The sequence below is a fragment of the Dermochelys coriacea genome, chromosome 5, assembly GCF_009764565.3.
Source record: "Dermochelys coriacea isolate rDerCor1 chromosome 5, rDerCor1.pri.v4, whole genome shotgun sequence".
In the NCBI taxonomy this organism is placed as follows: Eukaryota; Metazoa; Chordata; order Testudines; family Dermochelyidae; genus Dermochelys; species Dermochelys coriacea.
Genome location: NC_050072.1, coordinates 38264892 through 38291972, shown reverse-complemented (window position 1 = coordinate 38291972; position 27081 = coordinate 38264892). Strand labels below are relative to the sequence as shown.

At 40.4% G+C, this 27081-nt stretch overlaps 1 protein-coding gene across 4 annotated transcripts in view; it reads left to right on the top strand.

The window, feature by feature from the left end:
* Positions 1–27081, top strand: part of PDE4D (phosphodiesterase 4D) — a 1154521-nt gene that overhangs the window by 948370 nt on the left and 179070 nt on the right. For all 4 annotated transcript variants that reach the window (XM_043515458.1, XM_038401475.2, XM_038401476.2 and 1 more), the window contains one exon: positions 25393–25584. In XM_043515458.1, coding sequence (XP_043371393.1) covers positions 25393–25584 — 192 coding nt within the window. The remainder of the gene's footprint in view (positions 1–25392; positions 25585–27081) is intronic.

Genomic DNA, 27081 nt, shown 5'->3' with positions numbered 1-27081 from the left:
TAGTCTGTATTCGCAAAAAGAAAAGGAGTACTTGTGGCATCTTAGAGACTAACAAATTTATTAGAGCATAAGCTTTCGTGAGCTACAGCTCACTTCATCGGATGCATTTGGTGGAAAAAACAGAGGAGAGATTTATATACACACACACAGAGAACATGAAACAATGGGTTTATCATACACACTGTAAGGAGAGTGATCACTTAAGATAAGCCATCACCAACAGCAGGGGGGGGAAGGAGGAAAACCTTTCATGGTGACAAGCAAGGTAGGCTAATTCCAGCAGTTAACAAGAATATCAGAGGAACAGTGGGGGGTGGGGTGGGAGGGAGAAATACCATGGGGAAATAGTTTTACTTTGTGTAATGACTCATCCATTCCCAGTCTCTATTCAAGCCTAAGTTAATTGTATCCAGTTGGCAAATTAATTCCAATTCAGCAGTCTCTCGTTGGAGTCTGTTTTTGAAGCTTTTTTGTTGAAGTATAGCCACTCTTAGGTCTGTGATCGAGTGACCAGAGAGATTGAAGTGTTCTCCAACTGGTTTTTGAATGTTATAATTCTTGACATCTGATTTGTGTCCATTCATTCTTTTACGTAGAGACTGTCCAGTTTGGCCAATGTACATGGCAGAGGGGCATTGCTGGCACATGATGGCATATATCACATTGATAGATGCGCAGGTGAACGAGCCTCTGATAGTGTGGCTGATGTGATTAGGCCCTATGATGGTATCCCCTGAATAGATATGTGGACAGAATTGGCACCGGGCTTTGTTGCAAGGATAGGTTCCTGGGTTAGTGGTTCTGTTGTGTGGTGTGTGGTTGCTGGTGAGTATTTGCTTCAGATTGGGGGGCTGTCTGTAAGCAAGGACTGGTCTGTCTCCCAAGATCTGAGAGAGCGATGGCTCGTCCTTCAGGATAGGTTGTAGATCCTTGATGATGCATTGGAGAGGTTTTAGTTGGGGGCTGAAGGTGATGGCTAGTGGCGTTCTGTTGTTTTCTTTGTTGGGCCTGTCCTGTAGTAGGTGACTTCTGGGTACTCCTCTGGCTCTGTCAATCTGTTTCTTCACTTCAGCAGGTGGGTATTGTAGTTGTAGGAAGGCATGATAGAGATCTTGTAGGTGTTTGTCTCTGTCTGAGGGGTTGGAGCAAATGCGGTTATATCGTAGCGCTTGGCTGTAGACAATGGATCGAGTGGTATGATCTGGATGAAAGCTAGAGGCATGTAGGTAGGAATAGCGGTCAGTAGGTTTCCGATATAGGGTGGTGTTTATGTGACCATCGCTTATTAGCACCGTAGTGTCCAGGAAGTGGATCTCTTGTGTGGACTGGTCCAGGCTGAGGTTGATGGTGGGATGGAAATTGTTGAAATCATGGTGGAATTCCTCAAGAGCTTCTTTTCCATGGGTCCAGATGATGAAGATGTCATCAATGTAGCGCAAGTAGAGTAGGGGCATTAGGGGACGAGAGCTGAGGAAGCGTTGTTCTAAGTCAGCCATAAAAATGTTGGCATACTGTGGGGCCATGCGGGTACCCATCGCAGTGCCGCTGATTTGAAGGTATACATTGTCACCAAATGTGAAATAGTTATGGGTCAGGACAAAGTTTTTTTTAGTTCTTGTCGTGACTCATCCACTCCCAGTCTTTATTCAGGCCTAATTTGATGGTGTCCAGTTTACAAATTAATTCCAGTTCTGCAGTTTCTCGTTGGAGTCTGTTTTTGAAATTTTTTTGTTGAAGAATTGCCACTTTTAAGTCTGTTATTGAGTGTCCAGGGAGGTTGACGTGTTCTCCGACTGGTTTTTGAATGTTATAATTCTTGACGTCTGATTTGTGTCCATTTATTCTTTTACGTAGAGACTGTCCAGTTTGGCCAGGGTACATGGCAGAGGGGCATTGCTGGCATATACCACATTGGTAGAGGTGCAGGTGAATGAGCCCCTGATGTTGTGACTGATGTGGTTAGGTCCTATGATGGTGTCCCTTGAATAGATATGTGGACAGAGTTGGCAATGGGGTTTGTTGCAGGGATAGGTTCCTGGGTTAGTGGTTCTGTTGTGTGGTGTGTGGTTGCTGGTGAGTATTTGCTTCAGATTAGGGGGCTGTCTGTAAGCGAGGACTGGCCTGTCTCCCAAAGTCTGTGCTGCCAAAATAATGATAATGATGAATAACAACATCTATTAATTCAAAGTTAATTTTCTAAACTGCTGTGAGACTTTATAGACAATTGTTTGAATTATTTGTAATTTGTTTTTATTATTAAATGTTAAATACAATTCTTTCTTTTCAAGACCAACCTCAAATGTAGCATTCAGTAAGGCAGAATAAAGGTAGTCATACTTATTGTTCGTTTGGCTTTAGAAATGCTTGTTATTTTTAAGGAGAATAAGGGCAGCTCTTTGTCAGAAAAGCCTAGCTTTATTTCAAACATAAAAAGAACAAGGGTATTTGTGGCAACTTAGAGATTAACAAATTTATTTAAGCATAAGTTTTTGTGGGCTACATAGGATGGAACATATAGTAGGAATATATATATATATACATGCAGATAAGTTGGAAGTTGCCATACCAACCGTGAGAGGCTAATTAGTTAAGATGAGCTATTATCAGCAGGAGAAAAAAACTTTTGTAGTGATAATCAAGATGGCCCATTTAGATAGTTCACAAGAAGGTGTGAGGATACTTAACATAGGGAAATAGATTCAATATGTGTAATGACCCAGCCACTCCCAGCCTCTATTCAAACCCAAGTTAACGGTATCTAGTTTGCATATTAATTCAAGCTCAGCAGTTTCTTGTTGGAGTCTGTTTTTGAAATTTTTCTGTTGCAAAATTGCCACCCTTAAATCTTTTACTGAGTGGCCAGAGAGGTTGAAGCGTTCTCCTACCAGTTTTTGAATGTTATGATGCCTGATGTCAGATTTGTGTCCATTTATTCTTTTGCATAGAGACTGTCCAGTTTGGTCAATGTACATGGCAGAGGGGCATTGCTGTACATGATGGTACAATGATGATATCACATTTGTAGATGTGCAGGTGAACGAGCCCCTGATGGTGTGGCTAATGTGATTAGGTCCTATGATGGTTTCACTTGAATAAATACGTGGCCAGAGTTTGCATTGGGCTTTGTTGCAAGGATAGGTTCCTGGGTTAGTGTTTTTGTTATGTAGTGTGTGGTTGCTGGAGAGTATTTGCTTCAGGTTGGGGGGCTGTCTGTAAGCAAGGACTGGTCTGTCTCCAAAGATCTGTGAGAGTGATGGGTTGTCCTTCAGGATAGGTTGAAAATCTTTGATGATGCGCTGGAGAGGTTTTAGATGGGGGCTGAAGGTGACAGCTAGTGGCGTTCTGTTATTTTCTTTGTTGGGCCTGTCCTGTAGTAGGTAATTACTGGCTCCTCTTCTGGCTCTGTCAATCTGCTTTTTCACTTCAGCAGGTGGGTACTGTAGTTTTAAGAATGCTTGATAGAGATCTTGTAGGTGTTTGTCTCTATCTGAGGGATTGGAGCAAATGCGGTTGTATCTTAGAGCTTGGCTGTAGACAATGGATCGTGTGGTGTGTCCTGAATGGAAGATGGAGGCATGCAGGTAAGTATAGCGGTTAGTAGGTTTCTGGTATAGGGTGGTGTTTATGTGACCATCGCTTATTAGCACCGTAGTGTCCAGGAAATGGACCGCTTGTGTGGATTGGTCTAGGCTGAGGTTGATGGTGGGATGGAAATTGTTGAAATCAGGGTGGAATTCCTCAAGGGCTTCTTTTCTATGTGTTCCGATGATGAAGAGGTCATCAATGTAGTGCAAGTAGAGTAGGGGTGTTAGGGGACAAGAACTGAGGAAGCGTTGTTCTAAGTCAGCCATAAAAATGTTGGCATACTGTGGGGCCATGCGGGTACCCATAGCAGTGCCGCTGACTTGAAGGTATATATTGTCCCCAAATGTGAAATAGTTGTGGGTGAGGACAAAGTCACAGAGGTCAGCCACCTGGTTTGCTGTGACATTATCAGGGATGCTGTTCCTGACGGCCTGTAGTCCATCTTTGTGTGGAATGTTGGTGTAGAGGGCTTCTACATCCATAGTGGCCAGGAGGGTGTTTTCTGGAAGATCACCAATGCATTGTAGTTTCCTCAGGAAGTCAGTGGTTTCTCGAAGATAGCTCGGAGTGCTGGGAGCGTAGGGCCTGAGGAGAGAATCCACATAGCCAGACAATCCTGCTGTCAGGGTGCCAATGCCTGAGATGATGGGGCGTCCAGGATTCCCAGGTTTATGGATCTTGCGAAGCAGATAGAATACACAGGCCTAGAACCCTGACCAGGCTGCTACTCTGAAACTCTTCAAACATAAAGTTCTTTATCATTGCTGTTTGATCAAATGATATGGAATCTGGCAAAAGTGCTATTCTGATTTGAATGTATGAACAATCACAAAGGTTATACTAGAACACAGTATTATTTTAAGATTCAAATAAAAAAATACTGGTTTTTATTTCAGTGTTTCAAATGTCAGTGAATGTTTAGATTTTAATAATTGAAATATAAATAAATGTGCAGTCACTTTCCCCTTCTACTTGAAATACTGCCTAAGGAATTTTAATTAGATTCCCAAACAAAAACTTACATGTCTCAAAGATTTCTTATAGCAATTCCTTCAATTGTAAATTGTGAAGACTAAGTAAAGATATGCTTATTTTTATTTGTCACATAAACATGTGTGGCCACTTTAGGCTGTAACCATCATTTGCTAGCAAAAAATTACATTAAAATATCACATTTGCTGCTTTTTGTTTGATCAGCAGTGCTATAAAAAAGATTTTGACCTAAACAAGAAGCAGTTCTTGCTTATATTGACAGTTTGAGACAAATTCCAAAGAAAAAAACATACCCTGTAAGTCTTATGCATGATTGCTTATTTGGCTCTCCTTTTCAGTTATATTTTGTGACAAGTATTGCCTGGCTCTAGCCTTTCTGGACAATACTACATTTTGAGGTGAAGGCCAGGTCAAATTGTTGCCAGCATAACTATGTCAGTCAGGTTTGTGAGGTATGATTTGCAACCAAAGTAGCTGTGCCAACAAAAGCCCCTGGTGTAGATGCAGTTGTACTGCCAACACTGTGGTCTTGTCAGTACATATTATTTCACTCGGTTAGGGCTGGAGTAAATTATCCTGGTAAAAGCAATTTTTGCCAGTGTAAGCTGCATCCAGAGTGGAGCATTTTGCCAGGATAGTATACTGGCATAGCTATACCAGCAAAGCCTTCCAAGTATAGGCCAGACCACAAATGCCAAATACAGTATCTCAGCTAGAGATTTAAATTCTAGACACAATTAAGTTTGGTATGCTGGAGACAGATAATTGCTACATTTTAGTATTTTTTTACTTGTAAAACAAATCCACTTAATTTTTCCCCTTAATATTGATTTTCCATACTTGACAGGAAAAACAGTAATGTAGTAGTATATAGAGCTGGTCTAAGCAAGGGAAAACAGTTTTATGAAAAAATTGAGTCATTTTTGATCTAAAGCAGTATGATTTTGCACTTTTTCATTTTTAATGGAACTTATTTAACAAATGTTAATGTGAATTTTTTTCTTTGAGTTTCCCTTTTTTTCCCCTCCCTCCCTTTTTACCACTGAATGCAATAGACTCGATGTCCAGAAGTTGGGGGGTTTTTACCCACTTTTTCATTGTTGTCTTTTTCCTTTTGCCCACTGTACTTTTGCCAAAGCTGAGGAAGGTTTGAAAAGTTAGAGAGAGAGGAAAAAAAAGCCAATCTGTGCATTCTGCGTTTTGCTGTATTCTGTCACAAAAGGACCAAAAAAAAAAAAAAATCGGGTGTCAGAGAAATTATAAGCTTCTTGTCAAAGTTTCAGTTTTTAAAAATAGTACCTAGCTCTTATATACTGCTTTTCAACAGTAGATCTCTCAGCACTTTGCAAAGAAGACAGATATCATTACCCACATTTACAAATGGGGAAACGGAGGCACAGAGGAGAACTAATTTGCCCAAAGTAATCCCGCAGGCCAGTATCAGAGCCAGAAATAGAACCCAGGTCTTAATCCAGTGCTCTAGCCACTAAGGCATTTTTTTGTTTTTTATTTGAATTAAAAATTTTTGCTCTACAAGTGTATATGTTAATATACTATTGTCCCTTACTCAATTGCATAGCGTCCCACTACTGGCTAACCCATTGGGGTTACTTTTCTATCTCATTGTTCAGAAGCTAGAGGTTTTGGTCATGAATTTTATTACAATACCATGTGCAAAGGCTGGTGTTTGCACATACATATGACTTTGATGATGGTGTGTGGTTAGAGATGACCTCGGTGCCTGTTCATATGTGTCCACATGTGATAGGCTTACAAAGATTTCAGAGATGTAGATTGAGCTTTGCTAATATTACTATGAGATTACAATTTGCAAAAGTGCAGATTCCCCAGGCAATACTTCAGAGGAATGAAATAACCAGGTCTCAGTGCAAGTAAGTTGTCAACAAACCTTGTTCCCAAATCAGCAGTATTATCCAGTCATTGTTTTACTATACTCACTTGTACTAGACGTTAGCATTTCTCCATATGCGTCTGTCGGACTGAGCATTTTGTAACTTTTCCAGGGTAATACAGTTAGCTCCTTTGCTCTGTGGGAGGCAAGTAATGGTTAATGAATCAACACAGGAGCAATCCACCAGTCAGCCTCGACCCTGCTCTTAGGGCATGTCTAAACTTGTCATTTAAAGTCCCTTTTTTGTACAAAAGGTGGGAGGGTCTATACTTGCCAATAACTTTTTGCAGTGAAACTCCAAAGTTTCACCACAAACAGAAAACCAGCTCCACAAGAGGTGTACAGCTCTTACTGGTGATGCTTTTGCGGTAATGTGCAAGTGAAGACACATTCTTCCTGTTTACACAGCATTTAGCGTCTGGAGGATATTCCACAGTGCCTAGGTGACCACTCTCGCCAGCAGCTCTGCTGCTCTGATGCCAAGTAAACAGATATCTGTCCCTCCCACTTTAAAGCCCCGGGAACTTTGAAACTCCCCTTCCTGTTTTCTTGGCAAGTGGTCACTTATCATCTGGCCAGGTGATGATGGCTGATTCATGGAGCAAATGAACCCTTCCTGGAGCAATGATGAGCTACTGGAGCTGATCAGTGTTTGCGGAGAGGGGGCTGTGCAGGGACCCAGGATGCACTGCGGTCACGCTGCCCTTCCCACAAGACCTAGCCTCAAAATGGAGAAAGCTGCACTGTGGGATTGCTGCCCTCAGTGCATTGCTCTCATCGAAGTGCTGCAAATGTGAACACAGTCTGACACCTGTGGAAGTAAGTGAGACCACAAACCAGCGCTTTTCTTTTACTGATTCTCTGTCACCATTGAAACTGACAGTACAAAAACTCTGCAACTGTAGACGTAGTCTTAATCCCTTGCTGTACACAAGAGCAGTGGTTTTCATCCTGTGGTCTGCGGACCCCCTGGGGGTTTGTAGACTATGTGTAAGATTTCCAAATGGGTCCGCACGTCCATTCGAAATTTTGTAGGCGTCCGCAAATGAAAAAAGGCTGAAAACCACTGTACTAGAGCACAAGTTTCCCATGGATCTGAACTGAGCTCCACACATCTTGTTTACCCTGTGCAGTGGGATGGGAGAGCCTGAATTTGTGCTTGATTGTTGATGGTTGTGTGTGGGAATATTTTTCTGAATGTGTTATAATGTTTAGTAAAACAGTCAGATATCAGTTCAATAGGAGGGGGTTAATGCTCTTGGTCAAAGGAACAACTTTTTTCCTAGATGATGATGTTCTCAGTTGCTTTTGGTTTCCTGGATCACTGTCCATTACAATATAATGTATTTGTTTTGTTCCTGTTTCATTCCAGACCATTATATTTGTTGCTGCTCAAATTCTATTTTTAACAAGACGCTTTGTCTTTTAAACTTCAATTTTCTTAATCCCTGACTATGTACAGCCCAATTGGCACAAGTAACCAACTAATGTGAGATATGTTTGAAAGTTTTAAATCACATTTAGAAGAAATGTGCTAGCATTCTCTCAGGAACTCTTCTAAATAAGGAACATGAAATGGTAGCTGTGTAGCTCTGCATTTCTCAATGGAGGAAAGATCATTTCTTTGGCAAGATGTAGTCTGTTTTTCCATTGGCGTAAGAGAACTGTAACACCTAGTGCTCTGTTTTATCTCATCTCAAGTTCATCCTGGACTGGCTCTTGAAAACGTGCCTATTTATGCTGCTTTATGTAGTTTAGCAAATTAGGTGCTGGTGAGTGCTTGTGGTAACTTTGCACTAATTGTGTTCTTTCTTTTGATAGTTAAAGAACTACATTTTGAGTTTTTCTCTCAGCAAGTCTGACAATGTCTTTGACAGTAAAACGAGTGCAAATTGTGATTACTTTGTTAATTGTTAACAGAATTCTTATAATCTACAGGGAAACAGAATTTAAATTAAAATCTGTTTAAATTATGGTTGCAGTTAACCTTTCTGAAAGAAAATATGTTCCACATTATCTTTGAGGCTTTTTAGATGCTCAGTCAATCAAATTTACATTACAGAGTGGAATGCAGTAATGATGAAGTATGTATACTAACCACTAAAATGTAAGTTTCCAACATTGCCGTTCCAGTCTGAGCTCCTGTGGGGGTTCATCAGTAACTCCACTGAATAAAATTACAGCATGCTTATCAAAAAAAACAGCAGGAAAAAAAATCAGAAAAATGTTTTGTGGATGTTTAATAAAAAAAATAATCTCAGTGGATCGGGGGCAGTGCCAGTCTTTTCCTGCTGTGAGGATTGAGGTGGGCTAGACAGAATGTTGGGGGGTTGCGCTATACATCTTGTGGTTACACATACTTACTTATTTTTTTAACAATATGCATTTAAATGTGTGTTTTATCTGTGTCATCCTGAAAAGGAGAATAAAAATATATACAGACAGGTCGGTGTTAAACTTCATCTATGGCAGCTCACTGGTGCAGCATTTATTCACAGAAAACCAATTGGAAAAAACCCAAAGCCAATAAATAAATAAACTAATAATAAGAATAATGTTAACAATAGTAATAAACAAATGCAAACTTCTGGAAAAATACTGGTTAAATAATACTATTAGCTAATTACTTTAAACTGGAGAATGTACTGTATTATATTTTAAAATTAGCCATTTGCACATGCAAAGAAAACAAAACAACAACCACACATACACACTACTATTTAAAGTAGAATAAACAACAACTGACCAAAACTAAGTACACTTTTTCCCCTAGCCAGTTGAGCCCGCACCCACATGAGCCACAGTCTTTGTTAAAGTAACAAAAGCAATTCGGCTCTTAACTAAATGAACTGCCAGTTAATACAAAAATACCAAAAAAAGCACAAAATAAACAAAACGCTGCCAATAAAGCCCCAAAACAGCATTTGACAGGCAGCAAAAATCAAGATGTAAATACCAGTTATTTTTTAACATACAGTATGGGACGAGTGGTTTTCAAGGTTTCCACTAAACCAGTGAAAAACTGACATACATTCATATTTGTTATGAAACAAATAACTGCATGTACAAAGACTGAGCTACTACTCATCACAGATGAGACATTTCACTTAAGGACAATCTGTTGTGATTTGCAGCAAAAGAATCGATGACATCATCAGGGCCGGCCTTAGGGGTGGGTGACATGGGTGACTGCCTAGGGTGCCATGGTCAGAAGGGTGCCAGGGTCAACTCCCCCCTCTCCACACACACAGAGCCAGCCCAAGGCCCCTTTGACCTATGAGCACTGGGCTTGGAGCTGGGGAGGGGCTAGGGTTGCCAACTTTCTAACTGCACAAAGCCAAACACCCTTGCCCTGCTCCCTGTCCTGCCCCTCTCCCGAGGCCCCGCCCCTTCTCTGAGGCCATGACCCCCACTCCCTCTGTTGCTTGCTCTTCCCAACCCTCACTCACTTTCACTGGGCTCGGGCAGGGGGTTGGGGTGTGGGAGGGAGGGAAAGAGGGAGTGTTCCAGCTGGGGGCTTGGGCTCTGGGGTGGAGCAGAAGGTTGGGTGTGGGAGGGGATGAGGGCTTCAGGGGTGGAGCTGGGGATGAAGGGGTGTGGGAGAGGATGCAGGCTCTGGCTGGAGGTGTGGACTCTGGGGTGGGGCCAAGGATGAGGGGCTTGGATGCAGGAGGGGGCTCAGAGCTGGGATAGGGGGTTGGAGTATGGGATGGAGTATGAGGTGCGGGCTACGGGACAGAGCCCTCGATCTGCTGGCAATGCGCCTACTTATACAGCCCAAAATGTCGTTAGCCTTCTTGGCAACAAGGGTACACTGTTGACTCATATCCAGCTTCTTGTCCACTGTAACCCCTAGATCCTTTTCTGCAGAAATGCTGCCTAGCCATTCAGTCCCTAGTTTGTAGCGGTGCATGGGATTCTTCCATCCTAAGTGCAGGACTCTGCACTTGTCCTTGTTGAACCTCATCAGATTTCTTTTGGTCCAATCCTCTAATTTGTCTAGGGCCCTCTGTATCCTAATCCCTACCCTCCAGCATATTTACCACTCCTCCCAGTTTAGTATCATCTGCAAACTTGCTGAGGGTGCAATCCACACCATCCTCCAGAACCCTTCTGTTCTCCAGATCAGCTCTGGTGACAGGCCTGTCTGCTCTTCTTAGTCTGGTGTCCCCAATCACAAATACCTGCCTTTTCCTGGTGTTGGTGAAATTCCGCGGCCTTATTCCTTTTGTTCTTTCTGGTTGCAAGTTTCCTTATCTTTTGTTCTCACTTGCAAGCTTCTGCAAGTCATCCTGTATCGTCCTGGGGCTCCAAACTCTGGTTATCTCCATTGACTCTTCCCCTCTTCTTATAAGATTAGCCCATCTTCTCTTCCACCTTGCCCTCCCACCTTCTGTTACTGCCTGCCATGTCCCTTCATTTTCCAACTCAGCAAACCTGTTCCTCCATCCTCTTTCTCCTTTCCTAAGCACCAATCTTTGCCTCTGCCTTGTTCTCATAGTCACAAGTTTCCACTGGCCATTTACCTCATCCATCAGTCTGCCTTCACAGTTCTCCAGCTTGCATCTGCAAGTCTTGAGATTTCCCTTTAGCCTCCTCTCCCTTCCCTCTATCATCTGCTCAAATTCCCTTTAAAAACTCATCCATAGTTTCCAGTGGCATCTCCAAACCTTGGATCTTCTCTTCCAACAGATCTATCAGACAACACATCATACAAATGGCTTTCAGATACCATCTCCAAAATAATGTACACCCCACAACTTCCACAGCAGTGTATTCACTGTCTCTTCCATTCTTCAGAATCCTACTACTGCTGCTTCTGTAGCTGTCATAGCCTTCCCTCCTAAGCGCCTGTCAAATAATAATAAAACCCCACAAACACAAAAAACAAAACCAGAACACCACACACACTCCCCTTTACAAACTCCTGGCTACTGGCCCCATGCCTGTAGCTCAGCTCCTGGACTGCTTCAGGGTCCCAGGCTGCCAGCCCTCACCCGGAATCCCGGCTGCTGGCCTCACCCCTGGGGTTCCACACCCACCTGCAGCTGTGGCTCCAGCCTCAGCCCTCTTATCCCTGTCCACATCCCCACTCCTCCTGGAGCCATGCCCTTGCTCCTTGTCCTGGCTTCAGGGGATGGGGTTGGACAGGGGTAAGAGGGGGGCACATGGTAAAAAGCTTGGGGACCACTGCTCTAGACAAAAGAGAGTGGTGAGACCAGTGGAGGAGGACTTTAGGAAGTATGGCTGAGATGATATTGAGAAGTGTGCCCTCCATTTGTCATAAGGGTTGCACTCTAGAGGTGCTTCTGGACTTCTTGACTATTATTATTATTATTACTGACTTTTATTGCTTATTATCTGACCAGGACATTGTTTGAGTTTTTGTCTGATTATGAGTCCTGGCACAGTTATCTATGTCTTTTGTGATTTCTAGACATGTTTATTCTTGCAGCGCTCTGCTCTTGGGGTTCCCCCTTTGAAGATCTTTCTGTTTCTACAGCATGTGACCATCCATAGCAGAGTTAGCCCTGAGGAACATATTAAACTGATTCTCAGAAGTTTACACTGGGTTCTGTTTGCTTTCAGATGTACCTGAAGAGTTGATTTAGGTCCTTAAAGTGCTTTGTTGGATGTTGGTTATCAGAGAGAGTGCCTTTTCCTCTACATACCTAATTCAGTTCACTCTTAATTTTGAGATCATTTCAGAGCACCTCAACCACTTTTGCTAACAAGTGAATTCTCAGTGGTAGGAGTCGAGTATTCTCACTGGAGGGCCCATGAATTTGGAATTTATTTCCCCAGTTTGATTCAACAAAGCTTTTGTGTGATGACTTTCAAAGCATAGCGTTAGGTTCACTTTTATATTAGGGAATTTGCCTAAGAAGGGTAACTGTGGGATGCATTAAGATATTGTCTTGGAGGAGCTTCACTTCAATTGGTAATGGTCAAAATGTTTATAATATTTGTACATTTTTATAAATTATAAAATAAATAAAAGTACTTTCCAAATGCCCTGTCTTTAAATTTAATTAAGATAAAAGCTAAGTAAAGAAAAAATAACACCAAGTAGAAGTACAATAAATCTGTCTCACACACTCATACATTTTACTGTATGTTTATTTTGTACCTCTCTGTCCAAAATACTTCTTAAAACTCAGTAATGGAGAGCAAGATCTGAGGGTGATAATAGATATCAAATTAGACATAATCTCACACTACCATTGGCAGGAAAAAGTAAGGCATCTCTTGGAATCCATAGATCTACAGAAGTCATTCTCAAACTGGTTCTCAAAGGGAGAAAAAGATGATAAAGAGATTTAGATGGTGTGACTTATGAAAAAAATTAAGGGAATTTAATATGTACAGCCTAGAGAAAAGAAAACTCAGTGGAGATGTGAGATTGCATAATATAAATGAGAGTAAAGAATTATGTGGTTGAATGGTACAAAGAGGAGAATGTAATTTTGGTATTAGTAATAGTGATCCCTCAACAACACTGAGGTACCACAGTTAGAGATGTTCAAGAATATATCAGGCAGAATATTTAGGTGATGAAAATAAATAAGAATCCAGCAATGATGCAGGAAAAAGATTAGCTGACCTAACAGTTGTTTTTCAGATCTATAATCTTTGCTATCTATTCTTTCGAATTTTTCAGAGCTAACAGTTTCAATATCTATTATTTCATATTTTCCTGCACTCGTCTGTTCTAGGTTATTCAAATGCAGAAAAATAGGCTTTGCCTCTTAAATGCTATCTCCACACATACCAATCATGGCCCTGTCATAGACTTCCATTACAACACTGGGCAAGTCAACATGTCTATGCTCCACATTTGTAAAATGAGCATAATAGTCCCTCTAGGAGTATTGGGTCAGAAAAATCAGAGTGTGTCTTAAAATGAGTAGAAGTGTGGGCAAAATAGTACAGGACAAACTCAAATCTAATAAGTCATTTGCTTTCACTTCTAAGCCTCCTCAGAATTACTGTTTTTCATTCAAACTGTATTTTATGTAATTTCCTCCCTGATTTCTTTCTTGCATTTTTATTGCGCTGTAAAAAGGCAATTGTTATTTTCGGCTTCACAAATGTCATAGAGCAGAGGGGAGATAGTTTCCATCCACGTGGTTTTGGTGTAGCAGTACCTGGCATTCAGTTTTGGGCTCCACATTACTAGAAAGACATTTACAGATTGGAAGCTATTCAGAGAAGTACAAAGGGGCTGGAGGAACTCATTTATGAGGAAAGAATCAAAGAGCATAATAATGAACATAGATTGGCTAAGCAACAATTAAGAGACTGATCTAATAAAGTTTACAAATATTTATAAGGTTTTAATACCAAGGATATCTGAATTAATATTAATAATAATAATAATTAATAATCAGACTAGTGCACACTGCTTCTTGCCCAACTGGATCAGCTATCAGCTGCAGTGGTTCACCAGACTGAGCCAACAAGTCAGTGTATTCAAGACCTGGAAACAGAATGGAGTTCAGCTCAACACCACCTCCACAAGCTTGTCCATCAACCAGTCCATCCTGATACTAAACACTTATGATGATAGAATGCAGTGTTGCTGAACTCCTGTGTATCTGCCAGTGCAGCTTTTCATACCATTATAGAGCTCTTCTATCATGCCATCTTCCCAGAGATGCCAACTCTCCTTATCAGATCCCACAAACTTGCTGGATGTGCTGAATCAAAGGCCTGTTAGGAGTCTATAAAAGGTGCTGCACATAGCTTATTAAATTCAGCCATCTTCTCAAAAAGTGATCTCAAGGTAAAGATCTGATCAACAATGGAACAACCAGGTCTAAAGCTGCACTGAGTATCCTAGCCTTTGCCACATTGTTGATTCAAGATGTTAACATGGTTTGGTTTTTAATCCAGATAACTAAATCCATGGCCATTACCATCAAGCAGCCTCCAGCTCCAGATTATAACTAGTTGAGTATTAACCCCACTGGGCAAGCTATCAAGCAGGTGGCAACGGTCAAATATTTGGGCAGTGTCATATACTGTGGTGGAGGATGTGGGCATTTGTATATGAGCAGCTGCTGCTGTGTTTCAGGCTCTTCAGCAGCCTCTGTGGTGACATTGTGGTGTCAAGCTTGCTTTGAAGCTGCGGATCTATAGAACCACTGTTATACCAACTCTATTGTATGGAAATGAAACATGGGAGCTGAGGAAGGCTGAAGAACATCAGACTGACATTTTTGAGTTCTGTTGTCTTCATCAGTGTTTCCATATCAAGTGGCAGGACAAGATCATAAATGAAGATATTTGAAGCTGAACATAGCAACTGCCACATCAGCTCTGAGGCAGTTTTGGTGGCTTTCTTGGTGTGGGTGTGTTATTAGAATGGAAAAACAATGAATTCCAAAGTATGTGTACCAAAGAATGCTGCTACATGGCTGATAATCATCTGGGTGTCAAAAGCTTTAGTGGCACAACAAGATAGCCTGTCATGGACATATAACCAGACTACCTCAAGCATCTTGCAAGGGACTGATCTGGGTGATGCTCAATTTGCAAGGAGGTCACATCCTTTTAGATAAATGGTACATGGAGGTGTAACTAGGGATAATTAGGTGAAATTAAGAAAAGGAATTTTTTAAGTGGAGTATCAGGAAAATCTTGGCAATGCGACCTCCAAAGCCATGGAATAGTTTCCATAAGGAAGATGTGGATTCCCCATTCTTTGAGAATTTTAAAACAAGACTGATCCAAACACTACAAAATCTATTTTAAAGACATGGACTGGATGTTCTAATAGGTTTTTTGTTTGTTTGTTTGTTTGTTTGCCATTTTAGTGTGACTTCTCCTGTTATAATATCATTAGAAAAAGTTCTATATTTTTCCTCTTAATTATAAAGCTCTATTATACTCAAAATGCTTTTGAAAGCAAAAATCAAGCCTTGGTGATAAAATGAAAAAATTACAATCAATAATACATTTTCTTCTTCTGTTTGGAGTCTGGGTATGGGAAAACCTATCCATGCTATTTTGGGTTGGTTTGTTGAATCATTGAAGTAGAAATTCAAACCAACAAGTAAATAGTGGACTTGAATTCTACAATATAGGATGGTAAGTGAAAAATTCAAATTTGGATCATAGCTTTCTTATTAATGTTGCTTTATTTTCAAAAACTTCTGCTGTAGGGAAAGTACAAAATACTTACATGGGTCACAAACAGTGATTTTTGTTTAAAAAATGAGGAGATGGATTAATATTTCATACTGAAGTTTCAATGCAGATTTTTCTCTAATGTTTGCCCATTCATCTCCATCTAACCTTACTAGTAAAGAGGGAAGAAATCCAAAGAAAACAAGTAAAAAAACTAGACATTGGTGCACCTGAGTCCCTGGATATCTATCTATGTAAAGAAATTGTGTTGAAGAATCGTCGCTGAAGAGTTTGCATCTTCGCAAGAGGTTCAGTTCAGATCAGATCAGAAGTGATGATGTGACTCAATTGAAGAACTTCTCAGGGTTTGTTTTTCTGAGAATGTGGTTTAACCTATTTAAAATCTGATGTCCAGCTGGAAATCAGTGGGGACAGGTAATTGTTGAAGATTTGTTTGTTTCTGATGAACAGGAGAACATTCAAGAATTTGACCTTTATTATTGAGGATTGCTGAGTGACCTTTGGGTACCTATTTTCAGGTCACAAAGGTCAATCAAAATCCACATGTAAATCAGCTTTTTGGCTCAGAAATTTTAATATTAAGGTTATTGATAAAAGAAATTAAGAAAAGACCAAAGAAAAGTAATTGTTGCATTCTGTATTGTATTTGTCTGACCCTCTAATTTATTTACCCACTTTATCCACTTTATTTACCCAGTTTATCCAAAAATCAGTACTTTCACAAAGGAATCATATTTTAATAATTCTGTGGTAATTTAAACAAGTTTTGGGGCAGGTATAGGGAGCCTCAATTTTATTGATTTGCCCCTCATGCAACTTCATTGAAATCAATGAATTTGCATAGTGTGCAAATCAAGGCAGAACTTTTCCTAGGCAACTTAAATACTTCACTAAAAACCCACTCTTACTATTTGTCAGTTTCTGTTTTTATTAAAAGACAAGCTTCCATTCTTCCTTTCATGTCCTCCCAGCCTACTTTGTATGACTGGGACTTGGACGTTGCCTCTGGGGATGTTAATTTTATGACTTTGTGAGATGACTTTTAATGATATAGTATCACATGAGTCTCTATTTGTGATTTGAATAACTGGGTTATTGTATTTGGCACGATTTCGACATCATCTGAACTGGCATATCCTCTGAAATAATTAGCATCTAAAGACAGCAAGTCAGTGGCTGTAATAGCTAAGAACAAGATTGTGATCAATCCCTTATCTGGTTGTGACACACACAAAACCTCAGCACACACATTTTTTGCAGCCCACACAAGGTCTGATCACAATAGCAGTTTCCTGGTGCTGGAACTGTTCACCACTTCCTCCCCTGGTGAGCTAGCTGTTCAAAAATGAATGGAGAAAAGGAGAGTCCCCTTCCTCCCCTGGCTCCATACACTGGCCTACAGAGCAGGACCTGTGCGCCAGAAAATGCCACCAGTACACACTGTGCACTCTCTCCACCCTCATGCACGCTGGGTAACTCCAGGAGACATTGTTGGCTACATTCTCAGCCCCATAGCACAAGGCAGTCAGAGGCTGCCCATAACCTCTCTGCTGAGGACAGACACCCGTAGTGTGGAGAAGTCCCCAGTAGGTGTAGAGTTATGGCTAGTCTACACTAGAATGGCTACAGCAGCACAGCTGCATAGCATCTGGTGAAGATTCTGTGTGCCGATGGCATAATAAAATCACCTCCGCAAGAGGCGGCAGCTATGTCAGTGCGAAAAGTTCTCCGGCCAACATATTGCTGTCCAAACTGGCAGTTAGGTCTGTGTAATTTATATCACTCGGATAGGGTTGCCAACCCTTCAGGATTGGCCTGGCGTCTCCAAGAGTCAAATCGATCTCCTGGTGACTATTGAAAGCAACCAAGGAGATTTTAATAGGATATTTTAAGAAAATGGCATTATGTCATGTTGGGAAAAAAAAAATCTCCCGGAATTGCTTCAGTCAGAGCTGGCAACGCTACACTCAGGGGAGTGGCTGATTCACTCCCCATAGCAACATAAGTTACACCGACATAACCTGTAGTGTAGACGAGTCCTCAAGGATGTTGGCTTATACATCTCCCTCCCCACAGCTGCAGTGGAGGTAAGGTTAGGGGAAAGGAAGGAGGAGTGCCTGGACCATCTTACATTCTACCACGTGCACTTTATGGTAGTGCCTGGAGTCGAGTCAGGAATCAGGGAGCTTGTAAACAACATTCTCACCCTCTGCTGAGTCTGGCAGAACCTGGATGAAATAAACAGGCTCTGTGTTTTTGAATTCCAAATAGTCATTTTGAGCTGCTTATAACTTTTTGCAGTCTCATACATTTTTGGTTGAAATATGGCAGGTTTGTTCTAAGCCAGGGAGCTAATTATTGTGGAAAGCTTGAGTGAAATTTGTTCCTCCATTTTCAAGAACCAAAATACAGATTTCCCATTACGTAAACATTTTTGAACAGCTCTAACCTGTCAGTGGCTTGAAATTTGGCAGGGGGATTGGTCTGTAGGACATGGCTGTGTGGTAGAAATGGGTTGTGGTTTATCAAAGGTCTAAGAGTTTTAAAGTGTTCTTTGCATTTTCACACTGCATTTTGTAGTGCAATCCTATGCCACAGTTCTGCCTGTTTGTTGCTTAGGAAAGTTTGTAGGCATAGCTGTGTCTTTTTCTGTCATTACTGAAATGACAGGGACCAGGGTCGTTTCCTTACAAATGAGAGAGGTGTGCATGGATGGCCACAAGAGCTCCTCCTGACTGGTTGCACATATTGCACAATAGAGTATTCTTATGCTGTCTAGCAAATAGCTAAACATGGTGGAATTCTTTTTTTTTAAATTAGGAAATTCTATACAAAGCAAACAAAACTACATTAAAAGAACATTTAGGCTGTTAACTATATTACACAACAGTAAGGAAATGACAAAGCTAAGGTTGCTTCTTCCCTTTTGTGTGTATGTATTTTGATACAATGTTTTATTACCTAAGCACATATTGTTTTTTGCCAAGGGCCCCTGCCTCATTCTCTATGCATATTGGAGAGAGAAGGAGGGAAGCTTGTCTACTAAATTGGTCCGGTGTCCAGAAAAAACTTGTCCTCATTCAGCGTAGAAGCTGTATTGTGTTGTGAATGAGACAGTGTTTTTCCATCAAAAGGGAAGAACTCAATGAACTGGTACTCAGCACGTCTAGGTCTTTTTCTGCCTTGGCCACAGACTCTTTATATGACTTTGAACAAATTATTTAATCTTATTGAGTATCACTTGGTGTAATAATACTTCCCACCTTGACGGGCATTGTGAGTATCAATACATTAATGTTTGGGAGGCACACAGTTAACCTGTGAATGAACACTGTAGAAAGGTATATAGGTTGTATTTAGTCCATTTGGAGTGCAGGGTTTGGATGGTATGCAGTGAATGAGACATGGGGGCATCTTTTGAATGGTGAAGAAATATTGAGCATGCTGTTATACACTGAGCATTATGTACATGGAATGAAGACGAGTTCTGTGAAAAGAAATTGTATTTGATCTAGTCATTAAAAGATTTTTCAAAATCCCTACATATGCATGGCAGAATTAATGTTTGTATTTCCTAGCTTTGGGTTGTTTCTCTTTGGAACCTTAAAGTTCTTTTAATGTAGTATGTTTGGTATATCATGCTTTATGTGCTAGATTCTGCAGTCCAATATAGCCACTTGGCATTGCGTAAGTGGTGCAAAATGGCCTTAAATGGGCCAAAGAAGGCCAGTAGAGAATTCCCCCTATAGAGGGGAACTTTCTGCCAGTGAGAAGATGGCAGAGGCTGCTCTTCCACCTCCTATGCCAGTCTTTCCCCTCTCCCTCCAATATAAAGTGTGTGGGGAAGTATTCTGGGGATGTGGTGTGGGCAGAACAGGGAGGGTATGTGGATGAGCAGAGTTCCACTACGTCCATTTCTTCATTTGAGTAAGATGCATCCAATGAAGTGAGCTGTAGCTCACAAAAGCTTATGCTCAAATAAATTTTAGTCTCTAGGGTGCCACAAGTACTCATTTTCTTTTTGCGGATACAGACTAACACGGCTGCTACTCTGAAACCGAGAAAGAATAGTGTTTACAACTGCTCCTGGCAACTTAAACTTACTTCAAGGCTGGAGGATGAGGATCAGGGAGCCACTACTGGCTCGCTGAAGTTTCTACTTGGGTAGGATAGTAAATCTGCCCAATAATGAATTTTAAACTGTAATATGTTAGAAATATATATATATAATGAAATGACAAATTATCTTGTGCATGAAAGTCCTAAATTAATTTGCTCATTATGGCTGTCTATCCACTTGGCAGTGATGTGGTTAGTCGTGCTAATTCATGCAAATAAGATATGTGCTTCACCCAGAGAATCAATATATTTTCTTTTCAGACTAACAAACTCTTTTGTTTACAGTCATGCAGACATAGTAGTTTAGTGTTTTGTGCCTGAAAGTTTTTTTAGTATATCTTGTATTCCTCAGGAACTAGCAAGATCTACAGAACATTTGTAAGTGATCCAGTGTTACTGAAATTTTTTTAGTATGTCAGCATTTTTTTAATTTCTCAAGCATCATTATCTCCTGCAATCTGTATCTGACTTATTTTCCATTAATGCACTGTCAATCAACTTTTTTTTTCATAAAAAACCTATGTGAGAGAGTCATTTGGGGGCTCTTCAGCACAAGCTCCAAGTGCCTCCCTGATTCGTTTGAAGCTGATTCCTTTTTTGACTTTTGACACCCATCTAGTGGATACAGCGCAGTATAACAATGTTAAACTCCAAACACTTCCAAAGTCACAAAACTCCTCAGCCTCATGCATACTAGTGGATGTCCAGAAATATAGATTATGGGTCCCCACATGTGAGGAATGATTGAATGCAACTCTGCTGATTCTAGCCTACATGATTTTAAATTTAAAACTTTTAAAAACATAAACCTTGCATCAGTGGAGGGCAAAATCATTTGCGTCAAAGCACCAGAAATCCATACTGGGAGAAATAAGTTTTGTAAGTGAAAAATTCATACCTGATTCCCCCAAAAAGGTGATTGACCAACCAAAAAACAAAACAAAACAAAACAAAAAACCCCAAAGAAAACTGAACTATTCTATGAAATTAACTGATGAATTCCATGGTCAAGGAAACCTGTACAAAAGATCATACTTATTAGACAACCACCTATTTGGGGACTGCCTGGCATCTCCCCCAGACTCTTAATTAGAGGACCACATCTGTTAAATAACTAAGGTTGGTCAGTTCCTTGAATGGTTATTTCAGTTGGGTTTCACTGTTCTCCTCCAAGTTTTTGCTTGACCAAATTAAGAGCTCTTTTCGGATCCAAATGAATAATGGTTAATGAACTACTTAATGAACAGAATTATGGAAGACTCCGGCTCCCATTCAGAGAGGTTTGAGGCAAACATTTGGTTTGTTTATTTCAGTTTGTGTGGGATTACATCCCGTGACACTTTGAGTTTCTGGGTTTAAACAAACCCAAAACTCAAAGCAAAATGAGCCAAGACCACTGAACTTTGCAATGCTACCACCTGAAACAACCCAGCCCACACTCATCTAAATCTTGAAGCAGTTTTCTGAAAATAATTAAATGGAATTTGGGACCATGTTTTCAAAAAGTTCATATGACTCAACATTGTTTTTTGATTAACTCAACCCAATTTCATATGTTCTCTTGCTTTTCGGTGTTGCTAGTTTTACACAAACTTGCAAGTGGCATGGGAGACAGTCTCATTACACAAGAAATAAAGTTTTTTCCCCCTAACTACAATTAAAATAAAAGCCAGCCAGCCATCTTCCAACAGGCCTAAAATTATATTAAAGGTGACCTGAAGAGCTTATTAAAATAATTTTGAAAGTCTTCAAATCCTTAACAGAAGATATGTCAAGAAATTCTGCTGGCCCTGTACTGTTTAGATGTTAGAGATATCTTTAATGTGCTTCAAGAGAAGTTGCTCCAGACTCTGTCTTCCAGAACTCAGGTGCTAACAGGGGTAAAGCCTTTCAATTAAGTTTTAACATGTAGCCTGTAAATGAATTTGGTTCTTAAACTGCTTTTATGATGCTGTTGAGTTTCTGTAAGCATTCTGGTTTACTATTAAGTGATGTTTTGAACTGGTTCATATTCAGACATGATTGAACTAGTGGAACTCTATTTATTAATAATTATCCTTGCCCAAAGTTGTCAGGCCTGGCTGTCAAAGATAGGTTCCTAAATCCATAGTTACCTAAATAAAAGTGCCCAGATTTGCAGATGTGTAAGCATATGCATCTCTCAGAGATTTCCACAAGAACTGTGGGTGCTAAGCACTTCTGTAAACTTTGCCTTAAAATTTTGGCCATTAATAAACAGTAATTTTATTATTTATTTAAATACCAGCATGCAGTGGTGCTGGAACAGTTTTTATAGTGGGGGTGCTGAAAGCGGAAACAATGTATTTGGGTAGCTATCACTACTTAAAGCCAAGGGGTGCTATCACTACTTAAAGCCACAGTACCCCTAGTTCCAGCACCTGTGCCAGCGTACAGTATATACAGTGCTTTATTGTAAGAAAACAGCAGACTTCTGAAACTCATTTCCTTCCCCCACCAGAAGTTGCCATCCTAACGACTCAAACGGATATAGTATGAATAAAAAAAAAGTAACACACATGAGCTGCAGGGGGAATTTTGTGTACATACATGCAGGACATACGAGTTTTAAGGAGTGGGAGAATGTTTGATGAATATCGACTGGGATGCTCTTCCAAGGGTACGGAAAGCATGGAAAAAATGAATGGAGACTAGAACGGGGCAAAGAAAATAGGGGAGGGACTTGAGGAAACTGTAGGGAGCAGGATCAGGTTGTATGAGAAAATTAGGACAGAGATATAAGCAGGAGCTGGAAGGGTAGAGTGTTTTAAATGTGAGAACGAAGAGCTTTAACTGAATCTGGAAGAACAGAGAACAAGTGCACTGATCTCAGAAGAAGGCCAATAAGAATATTATAGGTAAGCATGAGCCTTTAAATGCTATGCTTTATTTCTCAAATTATAAAGCGCAGCTAATTTGAGATTTGGAAACTCTGTGGGGCCTGTAATAACAGGGTGTTAGTGATCACAGGAAACATACTCAGATATGAGCAAAAGGAATTGAAATGTAAAGACAAAGGTTCAAAAGACCATGCATCTCAGGATATTACTGATGATCTAATCAGTGAACAATTCTGAAAACATCTGTTGGGCTCACTCTACTGAGTCCTTGTTGAATACCATTGTGTTGAATAATTTTTCAGAGAATATTTGTTTTCCTTTTCTGTATTCAAACCATTTGTGAGAGATGGCATATGAGGTGATGAGAGATTCAAGAGAAATGCAGCAGAATGCCTGAAATTCAAGGAAGAATAACAAACTGATTGAGGAGAGGATAAAAGTAAAATACATAAACTCGTGGGTTTTGTTTATACTCTCTTATGCAATGCAGACCTCTCTCCAGAGAGTGGATTGCTGAGATTTGAGACATAATGTGAGGGCTGTTTCTCCTTTCCTCTGAATGCTATTTTCTAATATACATATATTTTTTAAATGAGTTTGTTTCTTTACTAAGCAGTGTCATCTCTATTTTGGATGTTACCATCTCTCCTCCCTGCCCAAAATATTCTGATGGGTCATCAGTTCCTCCACTCGCTCTCCCGTCTCAATTGCTTTGTTTCTTTTTTCATTGGCTACTTGGAAGAGTATCTAGTAGTATATGATGAATCATGTTTTTTACAGTAGTGCATAAGGACCAACCAAGAATAGGGCCCCATTGTGCTAGACACTGTAGATTCATAGATACTAAGGTCAGAAGGGACCATTCTGATCATCTAGTCCGACCTCCTGCACAGCGCAGGCCACAGAATCTCACCCACCCACTCCTACGAAAAACCTCACCTATGTCTGAGCTATTGAAGTCCTCAAATCGTGGTTTAAAGACTTCAAGGAGCAGAGAAGCCTCCCTCAAGTGACCCGTGCCCCATGCTACAGAGGAAGGTGAAAAACCTCCAGGGCCTCTCCAATCTGCCCTGGAGAAAAATTCCTTCCCGACCCCAAATATGGTGATCAGCTAAACTCTGAGCATATGGGCAAGATTCACCAGCCAGATACTACAGAAAAATGTACAAATGCAGAGTAGCAGACAGTCCCTTCCATGATTGATGGACAAATCAGACCTGACACAGTCCATTCAGAGTGAATATTTAATATTTGATCCATCCTCTTTTAACCACTTCACTGCAGCAGATGTTAGCAGCATTCTTTAAGGATCAACTTTTAACTTCCAACACTTGCACTTCAACAGAGCCACACCGGGTATATAGTGCAGCACCCAAGGTACCCAACATATATTTTCTGTTATGGAGCACTGAAAATAGAACTGTTTATTTCTGTAGAGGCACAAATCGCCAGGGTAGCAGATAGCACCCACTTACAACTGTACCTGTCCAGAAGACTGTACCCCATCTTATCAGATGCAGCCCTGACCTTGTGGTCCACACATTCATCACCTTCACATTTGAATACTGTAACTCATTGTTTGTAGAATCTGAGCTTATGCTCCAAAAATCCCTCCATCTGGTATAAAATGCTGCGGGTAGGCTGCTAAGCAACACAGGTTGCCATGAGCTCATCATCCTAATGCTGTGCACTCTGCACTAGCTCCCCATTGGTTACAGAGTCCAGTTCAAGACTTTTTTGTTCTGAGTTTTCAAAGCCCTTTGTCGAATTGATTCTAGCTACCTAAAAAAACCACCTTTCTCTTTCTCTGTGACCACGGCCTCCCATGCCGGCTATGTTCCTTGGGAACAACGAAATTGTTGACCAATAGACAGCTTTTGACCAATAGCTTTGGCAGGAACTGGATCTAGACAATGGAAGCGGAACTCACTGCCACAAGAAATAAAAAAGGTCACAAATCTTTCTCTGAATAGCCATAAATGCAACACTAATTTATTTGACCTAGTTTTACAATAAGAACAATCCCTAATACACCCATACCCCTTAATTCTATTCAAGCATTATATTCCTACCTGCTGGGAATAAAAATAGGACAGTTGTTGTTTTAATATTTGAGCAGTTGTCAGAAATTATGATGCCCATGTAAGAAGCTACATAGGAATCATATCCCTTGGCGTGGGAGACGGGGAGGCAGGCCACAAGACCAGGGGGACAAGGGCATGGAAGAGAAACCAGTGAAGGTGAAGAAAGTTTCTGGATTCACTCTGACTCCCTAATGTGCTCTTGTACGCGAAGGGATAAAGCAATTTCTTGGAAACCACCTTCCCTCCCTGTTCCTGCAGTGATCCCTAATTCAGCTGACCATAGGAGCAGCTCCAGCTCATTGGCCCAAGCTTGTGTTTATTCTCTTACAGCACACTTTTCAGCTGAGAAAACACATGCATTAAGTCCATAGTGCCACCAGTGTACACCCCACATCCCAAGAAGCGTGTAAACTTCAATAACTTTAATAGTGATTTCTCTCGCCCCCGTCCCCTGTCATTCTTTCTTTGGTTATCAGCAATTCCACAGTATACCTCCTGAAACACCTATTATTGATTTAACAGTGGAGTTGATCAGCTGTAGATTTTCCCACTATTTAATAGAAGGTTTTAGTTTGTGAAAAATGTGTTAGAGGCATCTGCTCTTATAGCTGCATTTATTATTTTCAAAACTCTCAGCATAACTGTAGCATAAATCTTTTTTTTTACCCCCTCCCCCTCTTTCTTACAGTTTTGATGTAGACAATGGCACATCATCGGGACGGAGTCCCTTGGATCCCATGATGAGCCCTGGGTCAGGGCTAATTCTCCAGGCTAACTTCGTCCATAGTCAACGCAGAGAGTCCTTCCTCTACCGGTCAGACAGTGACTATGACCTCTCTCCAAAGTCCATGTCCAGGAACTCTTCCATTGCCAGTGACATGTAAGTGTTTTAAAAGGAAAAAAGTTGACCTCCCACAGTTTAGCTATCTTTTCACCCTATGTTAACAACAAACCCAGGCAAAATGGTCTATTACATTTTTGGTACCATAAGTGAGCTCCTTCAGAAATCAAAGACAACAATCACAAATGCTGCTGAATTCACTACTAAGAGTTTTTACAGTCAACCTTACACATACATGCTATTTTTATGCACTTAATTTGTCAATCCGATTTTAAAATAATCAATAAATATGTCAAACCAGACCATGAAATTCACTCAATTTCTGAATATGTTACCTTAGTGATTTTTGTAAAGGATGTATTTATCTTATTTTAATCGGTGAGGCTGTTAATATTTTTTTTTGCAAGGGGTACAACAATTATCCCATGGAGCCTGTTATAAACCCTGTGTACCATAGTTGCCTGTGGTTGTGGACAAAAGAAGTGAGGAACTGGAGAATGTGTTTACTTTTCCAGCATTTCCACAGGAACAATTTCTCACAAGGTTAACAATGTAGCAGCTAAATTATGATAAGCTACCCTTTTCTGAAAACGTTTATACTTTGTTCCTAAAAGTACACTGCTTTGGTAATACAGCATAGTGGTGAGTGGGATGAACAGTTTGTAAGGAGGTATCCTCACCCTTTTAAAAATGATAAATCTGTTACATTGCAATCCAGTCTATTCCCAAGGCTCAAAATAAATAAATAAATTTTAAAATTGCCCTTTTGAAGTATTTTAGAGGCTTTGACAGGAATGATTTAGCAGATTCCACAGATGGGATGACTCCATCAGAGGCAGAAAAAGACTCTAACTTCCCTTCACTTTGGTGACAAAATTTTAACAAGGGTCTCTTGAGGGGCTCCTCCAGCTTCTCACTGCTTTTTACTATTTTTCTGTTTTATGTACTTTCTGCCAGACGGGCTAATCCTGCAAACACATACCAAAACTAATGTTACTCATATGAGTAGTCCTAAGCCAAATGCAAATCTATTTTATTTATAAGGCACTAAAAAACCATGTAATTCTCTAACCTCTATTAACTGCTAAAAATGAATAATAACCAAATGATTTTTTAATTTTTAAATCTGCTCCAACTTCCATTGCTGAGTATGTGTTATGGATTGAACTGTAAACCCTAAAGTAGATAGACATGCTTGCAAAGGTCCCCTACTGAACAAGGAAATCAGGAGTATGAAACATCAAGAACTTGATGTAAGTGCTAAGATTTATTTTATAAAAAAAGAATAAAAATTAATTAAACATCATACTTTTTAAAAAAGTCACCGTGACTTTTTCTGGATGCGTGAATTCTAATTCATTATTGTGAAATATATTTTCCTCTAGTATTCCAATCCTTAGGAATTTGGGACAGCTATTTTCAGCCTATGTATCTTTTTTGTAGATGTTAATTTGTCTACCCAATGACAGCTCTTTTCCCGTTTGAGTGCCATTCATCCCTGTGCTAAGGGGTAGCACAAAGCCTGTGCACCATGTA